This window comes from Dipteris shenzhenensis, chromosome 14 (genome assembly GCF_047967505.1).
Source record: "Dipteris shenzhenensis isolate YYH24624 ecotype China chromosome 14, Dip_SZ_1.0, whole genome shotgun sequence".
Taxonomy (NCBI): Eukaryota; Viridiplantae; Streptophyta; class Polypodiopsida; order Gleicheniales; family Dipteridaceae; genus Dipteris; species Dipteris shenzhenensis.
Window position 1 is genome coordinate 49617915 of NC_141609.1, and position 16288 is coordinate 49634202.

General features: G+C 50.8%; 1 protein-coding gene across 1 annotated transcript in view; it reads left to right on the plus strand.

Annotated features, from left to right (window-relative positions):
- Window positions 1–666: 666 nt before the first annotated feature.
- LOC147894764 (uncharacterized) overlaps window positions 667–16288 on the plus strand; it is a 92552-nt gene continuing 76930 nt past the window's right edge. Inside the window, exons 1-3 of the mRNA XM_087385233.1 lie at window positions 667–1834; window positions 1968–2271; window positions 15128–15382. Coding sequence (XP_087241359.1) covers window positions 2101–2271; window positions 15128–15382 — 426 coding nt within the window. The 5' untranslated portion in view covers window positions 667–1834; window positions 1968–2100. The remainder of the gene's footprint in view (window positions 1835–1967; window positions 2272–15127; window positions 15383–16288) is intronic.

A 16288-nucleotide genomic window follows, 5' to 3' on the forward strand; every position in this document is an offset into this window, starting at 1 on the left:
ATAGTAATCCAAAATAATTATCCTATATGTACATGAAGGGTGACCGTTTCGTAATGGGTGAGTAACACCATACTCTTAGTCACTTTGTTTTCATGTAATCCAAAATAATTGTCTATGTGTACATGGAGGGTGAGGTGTTTCATAGTTGGGCTAGCAACCCCATAGTAATGGTTTATCTACATCAAGAGTATTGATTTTTGTGGCTTCAAACCAGTTTTTCTTTAAATTTGATACAGCTTGGTTGGTATTTTGGTTCAAGTTCAACAACTTCAGCTCATGTGCTTCAATCTCTTTTTGCAGTGTTGAGAACACTCTTGATATTATGTGGGAATGGGTGCACTGGTGATATGTTGTGTGGGAATGGGTGCACTGGTGATATGTGAGAGGATGATTAAAATCTTTTCACACACACACACACACATCCTATTTGCTAAAAAATAAATAAATTATTCATATCGGCTGAGGAGGAGAAGTGAGTTGAGTGTACAATTGGTACTAAAAAGATCCAACAAAGGTTATAGATGTTAGTGTATCTATCTATTCTCATTTAAGCACAAACAATGTGAGGAGGCCAAGGGAGGAGGGGATCGTTCACAGGGGAAAGTAAAGTTGGGGGGAGGGCGGGGGTTATTCAGACCGGGTCTTGCAGCTGGGAAGGATCCATGAAGAGAAGAAGAAGAAGAAGAAGAAGAAGAACAGAGCAAGCTTGGAGCTTCAGCTCAGCTTCCATGGCGTTTAGGGTTTTCCTGCACTCCTAGCCTTTTCCTTTCCCCATTTTCCTGCTTTTCCTTCCCCCTTCGCCGCTTCGTTGCTCCCTACGCTTCCTCTTCGCTTCCAAATCGGAGGATTCCTCCTGCTCTTCCTTTCCCTGCAAGTTTTTCTTTCCCATCTTTAGGCGCAAATTCACCTCTTTCCTCACAGCTTTTTGCAATCTGTGGTGGGAGCCTCGGTTTTTTCACGGATTGAGCAGAATCCGATTTGCGGCTGGTGGAGGATGGAGGAACCGTCGCAGCAGTTGGCAAAGTTTTGTTACGGATGTTGATGAGGATGCAGACTTTCGATCGGTAGGAGACGCATTTCTCCCACCGGTGAAAGCATACAGCGACAGTCCGAGGCCAGTATCGTCTCCAAGCTTTGTGATTTCTTTTCTGAGGAAGGTGACGTGGGAACAGATTCGTCCAGACTCCACAGCGTCCTGCAGCAGCTGGGCTTTGCTCCGGCAGCCTGCTCCTTGGACCGTCGTTTGACCCTCGGAACGCATAATTGAGCTCGAGTCACAGTGCTGCGAATTTGGAAAAGCAGAAGGCAATGGCGTGATGGATCAATGGATCGATGATCACGCGCGTGCTGCGAGCTCCCCTTGAACGGATTCAGTCGCTATCACGTCGCTACGTCAATCGCCACTCAGCCTCCATCTTTTCCCAGTGGACAATGGTGGGCCTTCGCCCATGCCATCCACACCACTTGAGGAGTTGGTGACGTACTTATCCACGTAGCACGAGGCTCTTATCTAACAGGCTGCTGCAGTCAGACTTCTCCCCTCTCCCCCCGTCGATTTCCGCTGTTGGCGACCGGTGGCGTGCGGTCCTGGTCCACCATCAGCCACGGGGCCTGCTTTTCTTCGCATCTCCTTGTGAATGGCGATCCTTGAACATGTCGAGAAAGACTGTATCCTTCCTCGTGTATCCGAATCAGCAAAGAGCTCTTTTCTGAAGGCCAATGGAGATCGACGTCGAGATGTAAGACTGCAGGTGTTGTCTGGATTGGCACGGTTTTGTGGTCGAAAAGATCGGCAAGTAGCGTCAAAGATGCTCGTCGGTCACGAACGTCACGGGTAAAAAGATTACACAGTTTTAGTTCTTTGATCAGCTTTGCAGATTCAATTATTTGGGCAATTCTTTGTCCAAGTTTTTGTCGAGCTGCAACGGTACTTTAGCCGGCGCTTCAGTTGGGTGCCTCCACTGTAGGCGTGGACGGCGTTACAAATCTGGTGGTGGTCATCTGGGAAACTTCTGGCGACCAAAATCATACATGGCCGTTTCAGCTTTCGACACAAATCTGTAGTTTTTGGGACATCAGTGCGATAACGTCATTACCGACATGGAGCAGAACCCAGGGAGAAAAAAGTACCCTCTCGCAGCTTCGTCATATACCTTGCTCGAAGAGGTCGGGCAGGGTGCTAGCGCCATCGTTTACAAGGCGAAATGCATTCCATTGAACGAGGTCGTGGCAATCAAAGTTCTCGATTTGGAGAGATGCAACAGCAGTCTGGTCCGTCTCTCTCTACGTCTGTGTTAACATCTGTCATCCAACTCTCGTGCAGCACATATTTTGGTTTGTAGGCTGTGAATGACCTTGCCGCCTTTTGGAATATTGTGGAATATTGGGTAAAGGAAGATGCAAGATGCAAAGGAAACCTTGGTTAGCAAATCAAACTCTACATTGATGGTTTTATTCCATGGAGACCTCAACTATCTAGCAGTATAAAAGTATCTGTCCTCGGACATGGGGATCCTATGGTGCCATTGGCCTCAAAGCTGAGTTGAGGCCATGTAGCTCGTTTGAGCCTGTTCATGCAGAGTAGAGGTAGAACAACACTGGCCCTCCTCGTGTGCATGGTAAAACACGAAGAGTAAAATCCCTGACAAGGTTTGACTAATTAATTTTGTCTTACAGCTCATAAAAATTCTATCTTTTAGAGTTTACACGAATGAGAAAAACCTCTGAACACCCATTGCAAATGTTTTGGTGACCGAATGCGTGGCTGAAAGAACAGCTGTACATTTACATTCAATGGTTCTGGAATTGCAATGCGGCAATTTTTTCCTAATTTGTGCTGCGAAATACAGACATTGTGGACAGTACAGCTCACCCAGACAGGAGTCCAAAGCCCGACCTTTCAGCCTGCCAGTTTTTTGGCTTGTGGCTTTGGTTTACACTCCATCCTGTTGATGGAGATTCGGGCAATGGCATGAGATAGGCCTTTATGTCTTTGTCTTTTCTGGAGGTAGTGTAGCTTCCTTTTGGGAGGTAAAATCCAATATTGTCGCGCAAGATATATTAAAGATATATTATGTATTTCTTCAAGTGGTCGTATTTATAAGCCACGCTTTTAGCTGAACGGTCAGTTAGATCACTAGGTGGACTTAGGTGAGCAGTTACTGAGATCTAAGTGCAACGATTAGAGGGTGCAAAAACATTGGATCCTCACCTGTGAAGATCAATATATAGAAGGCACCGGTTTAAATAGAGATAGAACTACATACTCAAGTCATATCGGGGAGATCCCAACAATGCCTTGATTTTTAATAGAAACGAACGGAGCATTACTCGCCCTGATGGGTGGGTTTCCATTTTGCTTGCCAATACGACAAGTCCAACCGTAAACCTTTGGGAAAACTGTGAGAAACATGTGAACTGAAAGGTTGAGCTTTCATCACTTTAATTTGTTCTATTGGATTACTTGGGTGGGTTGATGTCGCCCTTAGATAGGGACCCTAACGCTCCTGAACCATAAAATTTTTAACTAGTATAGGATAGAGGCTGGAGACTTTGTATTGTTTCCTTTTGTATATTTGCCATTCATAATCCTTTGGTGGGCTTGCTCTGAGTGTATGTAAATCCCAGATACTAAAATGCAACCCAAATCTAAAACAATTAAAAAGAAAAGAGACAGAAGATCTCCCTTTTTAAGTAGCGGGCCTCCTTCATTCGGTAGTATGCACATACAGGTATAGTGAAAAGATAAATTGCAACGATATCCTATTTATTGGTAGATACATCCCATACAACATGCCCCTTCGACAACTCCAAGGCCAACAAATCCCTCTCTTGGACACCACTGGATGTTGAGTCCTTGGAGTATTTGCCCCTAACTTTTAGAAGCCATGCGTAAGCTTGCCTTCCTTTCCTTAGCTTTCCCAAAGTAGCATGTTTTTCCTGGATTAACTTTGTCCTTATTGGACCAGCTCCATCCATACGATCTAAAACTCATCAACGGTAGTCCGAGTCTCAACCTTAGGTTAATCCAGACCCAAGGTTAGACTGAAGCTCTAGCCCTTGGTCATCACCTATAGTGGGTTAGTCTAGTCTAAACCTTGGCTACGATGAACTCTGGGTTAGGCTACCATTAACCTTAGACCCAATCGAGTTCCAAGATTGATTTGGCTTTAATACTATATTCTATCAAACATTGCACATGAAGCGTGAAACATGTGATAGCAAGAGAGAGAAAGATTGGAAGCCAGAGATGAGGCAAGGTGCATTGATATAGTGCATAGGAACTATTGTGTGTGTGTGGAAGTGGGTACACCAAACAGAGGAGGAGAGGCCTATATAGTGTGAGTGGAAGTGGGTACACCAAACAGAGGAGGAGAGGCCTATATATAGTGCAGCTGAACAGCTGACACAAGGGGTTGCAGTGGCCGCCCACCCTAGAGCAGGCAACAGCCGACTCAAGCCTAGTTAGCTGACCTAGGTCAGGCCGGTTGACCGGACCATAGTAGCCGGTTGACCCAACTAGGGTTCAGCCAACCCTAGTGCTTTGATCAGCCGCTCTAATCTGGCCCCATTACTTGGGAAACACGCCCTAGATCTAGCTGGAATAAGACCCCAAACTAATTGGAAATCTGACTTTTGTCTTGGCGGGCACTGTGAGAGTGGAAATGAACAGAAAAGAGAGAGAGAGAACGCCTCACACACACACCACACTGAAAGGGAGAAGGAAACAAGAGAGCTGCAAGTGATCTCTGGAAAAAGCCGCGCTATACCTGGGGGAAAACCTCTGCACAACAGGCTGCTCTAGAGCTGAACACAACCGCTCAACAACCTCCACAAGGAGCTGAACAATGGTTTGGAAGAACTGCTCCACAACCTGCTCCAAAAGATGCACAACCGGGGCTGGAAGGACTGATCCAGCTGATGCACTACGGGGCTGGAAGTACTGCTCCAGCTAGTGAGGAATGAGGGCCGAGGGGAGGGCTTATAAATAGCCCCCAGCCCCTTCCTAAAGAACCGACCAGCAGGGGGGCATATGGCCGACCCCCTGCCCTAGATAGCCGACCAGCAAGGAGGGTGGGACGCCCCACCTCTGCCCTACATAAGGGGCTGGTCCCCTGTGTCACATGGGCTGACTGGCCCTCCTCTAGGGCCGACCCCTGCTGCCCTCGCATGGGCCGACCAACATGCCTCCCTCAGTATATAGGGGGTTGCTAGGGCCTGCCAAAACAGCCCTACTGGCCCAGCCTCTAGGCCTCCCAAGTGCGCAGCAAGATGTGCCTACACAAGGGCTTCCATGGGACAGCATGTAGACCAACAAGGGGCCTAGGAGGACCATGCAGTACCTACCCTGGACTACCCTCACGGGGGCGGGAACACCCACAACACAGGCCCTTGCTCATCCTACCCTAGCCTCACACTGGGCGGGCACACCCACAAGCAAGGCCCTCTCTCTGTAGGTGACATTAGGAGATGTTGACCTCCAACACCCCCTCTCAGCTCCTGGATGGAACAGAGATGCTAGGGAGCTGGGTGTGCCACTTGGAAAAACCATTGTGTGATTCTCCATCATTGAAGACTGCCACAAGTACTGTCAAAGAAGCCCCCTCTTGGTGCAAACTGCCCTAGCACGACCACTGGAAACCTGGAATTGTGGCTCCCAAGCCACAGGTGCTGGGTACACTCCTCTGGTCTGGTACTGGTACACTGGTGACTGGGTCATCTGGTACAGCAATCCAACTGCTGGTATCACTCCAACAAAAGGTACTGAAACAATAATCCAACTGATACTGCCACCTGTGCAAGGTCTGCTTCCCTGCATGGGCACCTGTATCTCAGAGCTAGGTAGATCACTCTGAAGCCCCCTCTCAAATCCAAAGTGGTACACGGTCGCAAGATCGATGAACTTCAGTGCTCCAATGACAACGGGCATATAACAGCTCACAAGGATCAATCAACTGTTTTTTTTTTTTCCGAAAAAACAGTGCTGATTATATTACTTCGAAAACAAGATACAAAAAGAGGTCAGTTTTGCAGCTGACGGGGCTGCGCTCACAAATCGGACGCAGCCCTAAAAGGAAACAGAAAGCTCTCTCTCACGGAGGGATCAGGCGAGTGTGAATGGACAGCCAGAGAGGTGGTGAATAGCGCCACTGAAGGCCCTGAGAAGTATGCTTGAAGAAGAGGCCCTGCGTATCCCAATCACGGAGGAAACGTCTCCGCTTCTCCCGGCCAGCCCGGGAATCTCCCTGTATCTGGTCCCACTGGCCTCTGAGCGTGTGTATAATCTCACTCCAGATGTCGGTCATGACCTGGGCAGTCGATAGAGAGGTGCCACCGAGGATCTGCGCACAGCGCGAGGTCCAAATGTGCCATCCAGCGATGCTGCTAATAATCTCCCAGACTGGCTGCCTCTCCTGAGATCCTGTATCAGCCTCTGCCAGGTGCGGCGGAAAGCCCTCTAGCGGCCCTCAAGTCCCCTGTGTGATAAGGAACATGGGGTCCTGTGGGCCTGCCTTGAACAACTGATGAAAGCCAGGTGTGGTGCTGCACCAGCAGAACGCACCCCAAGTGATCAAACCTAGCTCCGGTACTGCGCGAGTAAGGATCCCGAAGGTCCACCTCCACACTTCCTGGGCGCGAGTGCAGCTCCACAGGCAGTGTTTTGGTGACTCCTCGTCCTCATGACAGATCTGACAAAGTCCATCCTGACCAACCTGCCGCAACAAGCTCCCCACTGGAAGACCCTTGTGGGCGAGTAGCCAAAGGAAGTAGGAAATCTTCCGCGGCCGCCAGCTCTCCCACAAGGCCTTCCAAAAGGCCTGCAAAAATAGCCTGGAGATACCCTGAGCATACCAACTGGGCCGCTGGGTGGGCGGAGAGGGAGGCGTGATAAGAAAATTCTGAGCGGCGCTGGAGAGTCTCCTCAAGAAGGGCTCTGGCTCGAAGGGCCTGGATCCGAAGCTCCTCCGAACCCGGAGCTGCCTACTGGAGTCGCTGAATGGAGGCGATGTCCCTACGCAGAGCTCTCTCTCTGCCCCACCACTCCTGGCGAATCCGAAGGGCTGCGAGCTGGCAAATCTGGCTGGACTCCTGCAAAGCCTGCGCCACCGACTCTACCAGATCCACGCACTTGCCCCAATCTCTGTCCCAAAGGCTACCGATCCTGCTGCGCATCTCCTCCCTAGAGAAGATGGAATCGGGAATCTTGCACGAACGGGGAGGAAGGGACTGAGCTGCCGAGTCTAGTGATAAGAGCACAGGCACGTGGTCGGAGAGTGTCGTCCCTGGCACTATACCCACCTGACCACCTCTGCTGATGGCCCAATCACTGACATAAAATCTGTCCAGTCTCTCCAGGAGTCTGCCTCCTTCCCTGCGGAAGCCCCACGAGAAGTCCAAGCTCCCGTGCCATCGGCGGAAGGACGGGTCTCTCCAGCTGTCCCTACCTCCTGTTGTGAAGATAAAGGAGTCCCAAGCGGACTGCTCTGCCTGAGCTATACCTGTAAACTCTGGTCCTCTGCCCTGCTGGTCCTCCAAAGTCTCCAGATTGTTGAAGTCACCTCAACAATCCATGAATCCATGTCTGGGAGAATCTCTGTGAGTGTTCTCCAGAAAGTAGCTCTGCATCGGAGGTCTGTGGGTGCATAGATGTTGAGGATTCCTAGTTTGGAGCCCTCCAACTCTAGGCCAACCCAAAGTGCATGGCCTGGGATCAACGTACCATGACCAAAAACTCCCGGGCAAACGACTTGCAAACGGAAGTACAGACACCGCCACTCCTCCCCTGTGCACCGATCGAGGGCTCCCAATAAGTGTGAGAGCGTCCAGGGAGGATCTTCCCGCAGCTAAGGGAATGAGCCGTTGAAAGCTTATGCTCCTGGAGCAGGAGTATATCCAAGCGACCAATCACTGCTGGCTGAAGTTTCTGTCTCAAGATAAGCTTCCTAGGACCACGGGTGCCAGAAGAATGAAACTCGTTCATGTTCCAGGAGACAAGGTGTAAGCTCATGATGAGGACTGGTAGGCTGCGAACAACTGTCTGCTCGCGGCTGATGTCGATGAAGAAGCTGACATTTCGAAATGAAGGCGCTGACGCTTTTGAGAGGGTTTGGAGGGGGAGGCGGGGTCGTCCTGCCCGTTCTTCAAACCTCTTAACAAAGGTGTGAGACCTTTAGTGCCATGGACAAACGCTTTCTCGAGCCAACTCTAGATCTCTGAGGTAGTCATCCCGTAGAAGGCTCGGAGTTTCTGAGGAGTCCAGGCTCTGACATCCTGGGGAAGGGGCCACGACAGAGGGGGCCTGAGGATCACAATCAATCTGAAGCGCTTGGCGGCGCAACGCCACCGCAGGCGCACGTCACCCTCGGACCACTGAGTCTCGAGAAGCTGTCCTCCCGACGGGCCTATCCAGGAGCAAATCTGAGCGTGCGTCTGCTCTCTGAGAGCCTCCCAAACCGAGTCGTCTGTCCAAGTCTCGGTGCCGTCGCTGAGAAAGGTGAAAGCAAAGCTAGGGCCATCCCTCGGGGCCAAGGCTGCGATCTTCCCATCCGCCCCTTTACGGAGCAGGAAGATACTGATGTCGAGGCAAGCAGGGAAGGTCCCAAGGTCGGCCACATCCAAGTAATCCCAGGGACCAGATCTGTAGAAGTCGCGAGGAAGCTCTCTCTCCTGAAGCTGAGGCCCGCCAGAATCTGCAACTGAGGGGGTCGGGCTAGCAGACAGGGAAGACTGCTCCAGGGGTGGTGTAGACTCGGGGTGCCCTGCCTGGGGTGGGGAAGGGGAAGGAGGCTGAGGGGTAGGCAACTCAAACTCCACGAAAGCGACTAGCGGGGGGGGGGCGGAGGGGGAGTGGGGGCTACCCGCGACTGAGGAACCATCGGTGCAGCTGACACTGCAGGAGAGCTGAGAGGGGTGGGGGAGGGGCGATGGGGCTGAAACTGGGACTGGGGCTGAGTAGGAAGAGGCGGGGGCTGAAGAGGAAGAGGCGGGGGCTGATGCTGCGGGTCGGGAAGAGGGGCCTGCGGCTGGGGAAGGGGCTGGGGCTGAGTGGGAAGGGGCTGGGGCTGAGTGGAAGGGGGCTGGGGAGCGGAAGAAAGGGGGACCTGAGGCTGCGGAGGGCGGGCTACAGTCGAAGAAGAGGCTCTCCCAGGACCCTGGGGCGGCTGCCTGTCAGGTCTCTGAGGCGCTAATGCAGGTTGGGTAACCTCTGCCTCCTTGCCTTTGTCAGAAATCTTCTTATTCATTCCTCTTTTCCTTCTGACCTCTGTCCAGCCGCCAGCCACTTCTGGACCGGACTCTGGCTGCCTCTGCTCCTCCTGACGTGGTTGCCCTGGGGGGGGAGGGGGCGGGGGGGGCCGAGAGGAGCTGGAGAATCGTGGACAAGCAGCAGCCAGGTGCCCAAAGCCGTGACACCTCAGGCACTGGCCTGGCTGTCCTGTGACTACCATGCTTTGAGTAATGCTGCCAGCATCTGTCACGATCTCAATCACTGCAGGGAGAGTTGTAGGGTCTGCCACAGCCACACGGACTCGGGGCGCTCCTGCCGCAGTAACCGCGTCGACGAAAGTGTCATGCATCACCCAGCCAAAGTGGGAACCCAGGTCCCTGACTATCGGCCGCAACTCAGCAGCAAGGCCTGGAAAAACTAGCGTCACTGGGTGGCGAGGTATGCGGAAACGAGCATCAAAGTCCGCTGTGCTGAAACCACGGTACCAAGGGACTATCATGATGATCTTTCCATCCACAGATGTGGGGGAACCAGCAATTAGGTTGCTCGCAGCTTTCGCAGTGGAGAGTTTAAGCCAGAAGATGCCCCTTTCCATAAGGGCCACCTCCTCGATGTGGCTATCCTCTAGCATGAGGGTGGACTGGAGCCAGTCCCTGATGGCTGATCTGGAGGGAGAGTGTCTAATGACTCTGCCATAGACAGAAGTAAGGGCAAAGTCATTGGCAACCTGTTGTACCCGAGACGACTGTTGCTCTGTCAAGATCACGCGGTAGGCATCTGGAGAGGGAGGGTCCAGCTGGGCCTCCGGTTTCGGGTAGGGAGCCGCCATATCGCCAAGACAAACTACGAGACCTCCGATGAAGAAGAGGCTGCCACAAAAAAAGGGGGGGGAGATAGACGAGGGATGGAGCCTGGGTGTGACGGAAGAGGATGAGGTGAGACGAATCGAGGCGGGCGGGGGAAAGCGGAGGCGAAGGCGGGGGCGGAGGTGGAAGGCGGAAGGGGGCGGAGGGCAGAAGTCGGAGGCGAGAGCGGAGGGCGGAGGTCGAGGCGAGGGAGAGGGACGGCGGCGGAGGCGAGGGCGGGGGGCGGAGGGGTGAAGGCGAGGGGCGAGGGCGGAGGGCGGAGGGGCGAAGGGGGGTGGAGGGCGAGGGCGGAGGGCGGGGGGGTGAAGGGTGAGGGCAGGGCGGAAGGGCAGAGGGGCGAGGGGTGAGGCGAGGGGCGGGGGCGAGGCGAGGGGCGAGGCGAGGCGAGGCGAGGCGGAGGGGTGAGACGAGGGGGCAAGGCGAGGGGCGGGCGGAGGGGTGAGGCGAGGGGCAAGGCGAGGGGCGGGGGGGTGAGGGCGAGGGGCGAGGCGAGAGGTGAGGCGAGGGGCGAGGGGTGAGGGCGTGGAGGCGGGATGAGGCGAGGGGTGAGGGTGTGCGGCGAGGGTGAGCGGGTAAGGCGAGGGCGAGGGGGCGAGGGAGAGAGGCGGAGGAGGGTAGGGAGGTAGAGGCTGCGGAAGGGAGGGAGGGGGGCTCGCAGGAGCTTGTCAATCAACTGTGTCTGGATTCCCGCACTGGCAATTTGCTGACCCATCCGGATCTCCAGCACCATCAGACAATAGCTGCAGTAGAAGACTAGGAGACTCCCTCTGGATCTGCAAGGTCATAATGTCCAAACAAATACATACTTGTAACATACTGCCACCTGAGTCAGCGGGAACAACTCCTTGTGGCTCGAGGTCCTGCTTGAAAGCCTGCTCAAACAAACGACTCCCTTCCCCTTGCACTAGATTGGCAGGTCCCGTTACCACAACAAGCAAGCAATCCTCCCTTTGGATCCAGAAAACTACTGGCAGTGCATCCTGCCTCGTGCTACTAGAAGGTTGGAGTATACATTGTCAGGGCGGTAACACTATTGGCCAACTGGTTACCATTCTTTTGGGGACATTGCCGCCAATAATGACCTTTCTAGCCACATCGGTTGCACGTACGGGATGCCTTGAGTGCTTCTCGTTCCTCAGCTGTCAACTGCTTTCTGCCTTTTTGCTCAGCTGGCAAAGCCTTAGGCTGATCCTCATAGGTATGATCTACAAAGCGCTCCTAGTCAAGCACCATCGGGACCAGTTCCTCCCAAGTCAACTCATTCATCCTGCCACTTGTGATCAAGGACTAATAGAAGGCCCCATATTGAGAGGATAACTGGGATAGTTGAGTTATGGCCATGTCCTTGGGTAATATCTGCTTCCCTGCTTGGAGGATCTCCTGTTGAAGTTCCTGTAGACTTCTTGGGATTCAACAACTGGAACTGGACTTCCAGGGAAACCCTCTTCATGGGAGAGGTTCGGTTATACAGGGACACCAAATGCTCCCATATACTCTTGGACACTATCATGTGCTTCACGTGAATTTTGATTAATCACTTGAGGAGTACAATTAAGAAAAATGAACAATCTTACCCTAGCATTGACACAGTCCCAGAGCTGAAAGGGTCTCAGCCTCATACTCCAGGATGCCAAGATTTGACGCAAGGGGATCTGGTCGAGCAACACCTATCAATATGAAATCTGCCAGATCGTATGACTCTAACATAGACTCCATCATGACCGCCAGACGCCGTTATTGAGCCCATCCAACTAATGGTCAACTGGGAACGTGGGCAGAACTGGAATTCTAGTCTTGTTCTCTACCATCTCGGACAAAGTCTCCATGTCGGAGTGAAGAGGAAGCTGAACTGAAAGAGGTGGATGGGATAGAAGGGGAAAGAAGGTTGAAGAAAGGAGAGGGCTGGAGAAGAGGATGAGGGGGCTGACAGCCCAATGTCCTTGCTATCTGTCCCTTGGGAAGACCTCTCTGATCTGAAAACACCCTTCAAAGTCACCCCTTGCTGTGCACCCGCCGAACAGTCCACTTCTCGCACACGCTCCTCCTTGAAGACACCTCTGGACAGCACCCTAAACCTCCTCTATGTGTGCTGGCTCAGCACTCCCTCCGCTCCTAGGGTCTCAAGCCAACTGTGGCTCTGATACCATGTGAGACAACAGAATGAACAGAAAAGAGAGAGAGAGAGAGAGAGAGAGAGAGAGAGAGCCTCCCACACACGTGACACACCACACTGAGAGGGAGAGAAGGAAACAAGAGAACTGCAAGTGATCTCTGGAAAAGACCCACTACACCTGGGAGAAAACCTGTGCACAACAGGCTTCTCTAGAGCTGAACACCACCACTCAACAACCTCCACAAGGAGCTGCACACTGGTGTGGAGGAACTGCTCCACAACCTGCTTCAAAAGATGCACAACTGGGGCTGGAAGGACTGCTCGAGCTCCCTAAAGAACCGACCAGCAGGGGAGCATATGGCTGACCCCCTGCCCTAGATAGCCGACCAGCAAGGAGAGTGGGCTGACGCACCTTCGCCTAGCCTCCAAGGGGCTGGTCCCCTGTGTCACATGGACCGACTGGTCCTCCTCTAGGGCTGACCCCTGCTGCCCTCCCATGGGCCGACCAGCATGCCTCCCTCAGTATATAGGCAGCTGCTAGGGCCTGCCAAAACAGCCCTATTGGCCCAGTATCTAGGCCTCCCCAATGCGCAGCGAGATGTGCCTACACAAGGGCTGCCATGGGACATCATGTGGACCAACAAGGGGCCCAAGAGGACCACGCAGTACCTACCGTAGACTACCCTCACGGGGGCAGACACACCCACAACACAGGCCCTCGCTCATCCTACCCTAGCCTCACATTGGGCAGGCACACCCACAAGCAAGGCCCTCTCTCGCTAGGTGACATTAGGAGATTTTGACCTCCAACAGGCACAAGCCCTCACTCGATGAGATGCCCTAATCTCTAATACCCTAATCTTTAATACCCTAATCTTTAATACCCTCTTTGCAGCTCATAGTGACTACATATGTTGAAGAGGAAAGCAGAGGAAGATGCAACCATGGACCGTCCAGCATCGCAAATAGTGGAATCACCACTTGATAGCTTGGATCCTCGAAGCAAAATGCAATGTAAAGAGAGCTGCATTTCTTTGATTTCCCATGCAAGTGTGCAGTGAATTCCAAGGGAAAAATGATGAGCTATGGAACAGACCACTCCCAACATCCTTTGGTGAACACATCACGTCCAGAATCCCGATCAATGAACTCGGAACACATCTTGTCCATAGTCTCTGTAGCTAATAAGCAATGAACTGGTGAACACATCTCGTTCATAGCTGTGTGACCTGAGCCTTCCTTGCCTGCTAGATACTGGTTTGTGGAGCTGTAGTCAGCCCGCTCTCCTGCCCACAAGCCCTCTTTGGCTGTGGCATGTGGGGGATCCATACCTTAGTGCTCGAAAACAGGAACAATCTGAGTATTTTGAGCAAGGGTTGCCATAGGATCATCAGTCTCGTCCTTGTCTTTTAAATTTCACTTGTTCTTTGATCGGCAATCTTTGGCCAGATGTCCTCTATTTACGCATGAATAGCACTAGCTCCATCCTTTCTTCTGCACTATTGAAAGTGCGTGATCACCACGTGGAGTTACCTGAAGCTTACCCTTTGACAGGAGCATTGATTCCTCCTCCAGGCTCAGGGGGAAGCTTCGTGAGAATAAGGGCAGCCAAATTGAAGAGAGGATAAGGCAGCACCCATTGCTCTAGAAGATGGTCACGGATGACCTTGGCCTTCATTAAGAACAGCTGCATGAGAATCCATGTGGGGATTTCGAGACTGTATAGTTGACATTGCAAAGTGAGGTTTGCATAGCAAAATCCGGGGCATAGAGATCCTCCAATTTAGCACTAGTCAATGTTTGTATTGCTAGAGAGACCTCCTTTGTAATGGTGCGTATCAATGCCAAATGTGCCTCGGAGTGATGGGTCGCCCAGGCAGCATGCCAATGGATCGAGTTCTTGGGACATTCGGGCTTCTGCTCAACTATCTCCCATAGGCCCTTGTGAACCCATAGATTCCATCTGATTTCAAGAGGCAATGCTCAGATTATGGTAGCCATCGATCAATTGTAAAATGACACTTTTTGGCCTTGCCTTTGCAACAATATGGTACTTTCTATCCCACGGAAAGATGAGAAGCATGTCCATAGGTTGCGTCTTGTCTCCTCTTTCTCAAGAGGCAATGCTCGTAATCATCTAACTGAGTTTGGCATATTTTTTAGCTCATATATATATATATATATATATTTGGTTTCGTCGTCTCTCTTTGGCACTTGCTCATGGTTGCGTATGGTCTTTTGATGTTTTGAGTAAATCCCCTTCTTTTTGGGTGTGTCTCCCGAGTCCCCCCCTGCCACCCCCCCTATGTTTCTTTCACGTTTAGTGTATGGGCAGAACAAAAACAATTTAGATATTTTGCCAGGGAAGAATTGGGACACTAGGAAAAGAGTAAAATTTTTTGCTACATAAGAATCAAGCACATAGAAATCTCCTAGCAAGGAAAGCATACAAAGGTGTCTTGCCAAAAAACAATTTATGCATTTGTTAGCCAAGTCTGGTATTGTTAGGGTTTGCAGGCTTTGATTGGGATTGAATGATGCAAGTTTGCAGGTGCCATTGGCAGTTTTTATTGCGACTTTCCTCCTTCCTCCTAATTTGTCATAAAAACAAAAAAAAACTCTCTCACGTAGTCAAACACATATACATGCACAATCACATACGCTTTCATGCGTGCATGCACCTGCACACAAAAGGTCACTCATGTTGAGAAAATTGTTGTAATGCTTAATTTGTGTGTGTTCATGCACTTACCCACATGGACACACGTGCGCACACAAATTGACACATGCACACACATGTACATACACTTGACACATACACACAGCCCACACATGCACACCAGCATGCATACATGCATGCATGTGCACATGTTAAGAAAATTGATGTATGGCTTACATCTTTGTTTGTTTGGATCTGTGTAGGATGACATACGTCGAGAAGCGCAAACTATGAGTTTAATCAATCATCCAAATGTATTGAGCTCATATTGTTCATTCGTTGTGGAGCACAATTTGTGGGTTGTTATGCCGTATATGGCTGGAGGTTCGTGCCTCCACATAATGAAGTCAGCCTACCCCGATGGCTTTGACGAACCTGTGATTGCTACGATTTTAAAGGAGTGCCTCAAAGCTCTCGAGTATCTACACAGCCATGGTCATATTCACCGGGATGTGAAGGTATACTTGGCTTACGTTAGTGGGCTTTTGACATTCACTGCTCCTCCTACTCTAATGCACTCTTTAGAATGTAGCACCTGCAATTCCCACTTTGCCTCTTTTCTGGTTGCTGCGCTGCACTTTGCTTTGTTGCTTGTATGTCTAGTTTGGATAGTGGATGATTTAAATGCTGCTTGGTGAATTGACTTCCCATGGAAATTTAAGCTTTCAGACAAATAATCTCGTTGTGCAAGCTATTATTGAGGTACGAAAGAGAGATACATGGTGGTGAGTAAGGTGTTCCATCCTATAAGGTCTACTTCAATTTTACTTGATTTCTATTGATTGATTTTGGACTGTGCTTCATAGCCCTATGCCCTTAGGTTTGAATATCATTGTACTTTCTTGACTAAAAACATCAAGTTGATTGCTCTCTGTATGGCCATGGTTTTTCACAAGGTCCATTAAAAAGTAGGATTCTTCATGTACTCATGCTGAGTTGCAATCTCAAGTTTTGAATCTGTCATCTTTATAGTCTAAAGCTATTGCATTAGCTTATAGCACTCTTACCTTTGATCTTCACGTTAATTGTGTCATTCAACCCAAAGATATTGCGTGCTTTATATATGTAGGTAAACAATGGCTATCTCCCTTTTTTCAAAAGGTATGTCACGATTCATTAGTTGTTTTGAATATTCTATTTTCTTTCTAAGCAGTGAAAGGCTCAACTTCCTTTATGGAAATCCTGCTTCTGAAACTTTCCCAAGCTTTGTTTTAGCTATCTGCAGGTTCAATAAACTTGTGAGCAGGGTGCTGAACCTTTTCCGTGATACAACTGAATGTAAACTGTCCTATAAAGCAGTGGGAGTGAAGGATTAATTTGCTTTACAAAATAGATGAAAGGATCTGTAACATGATAATGATGTA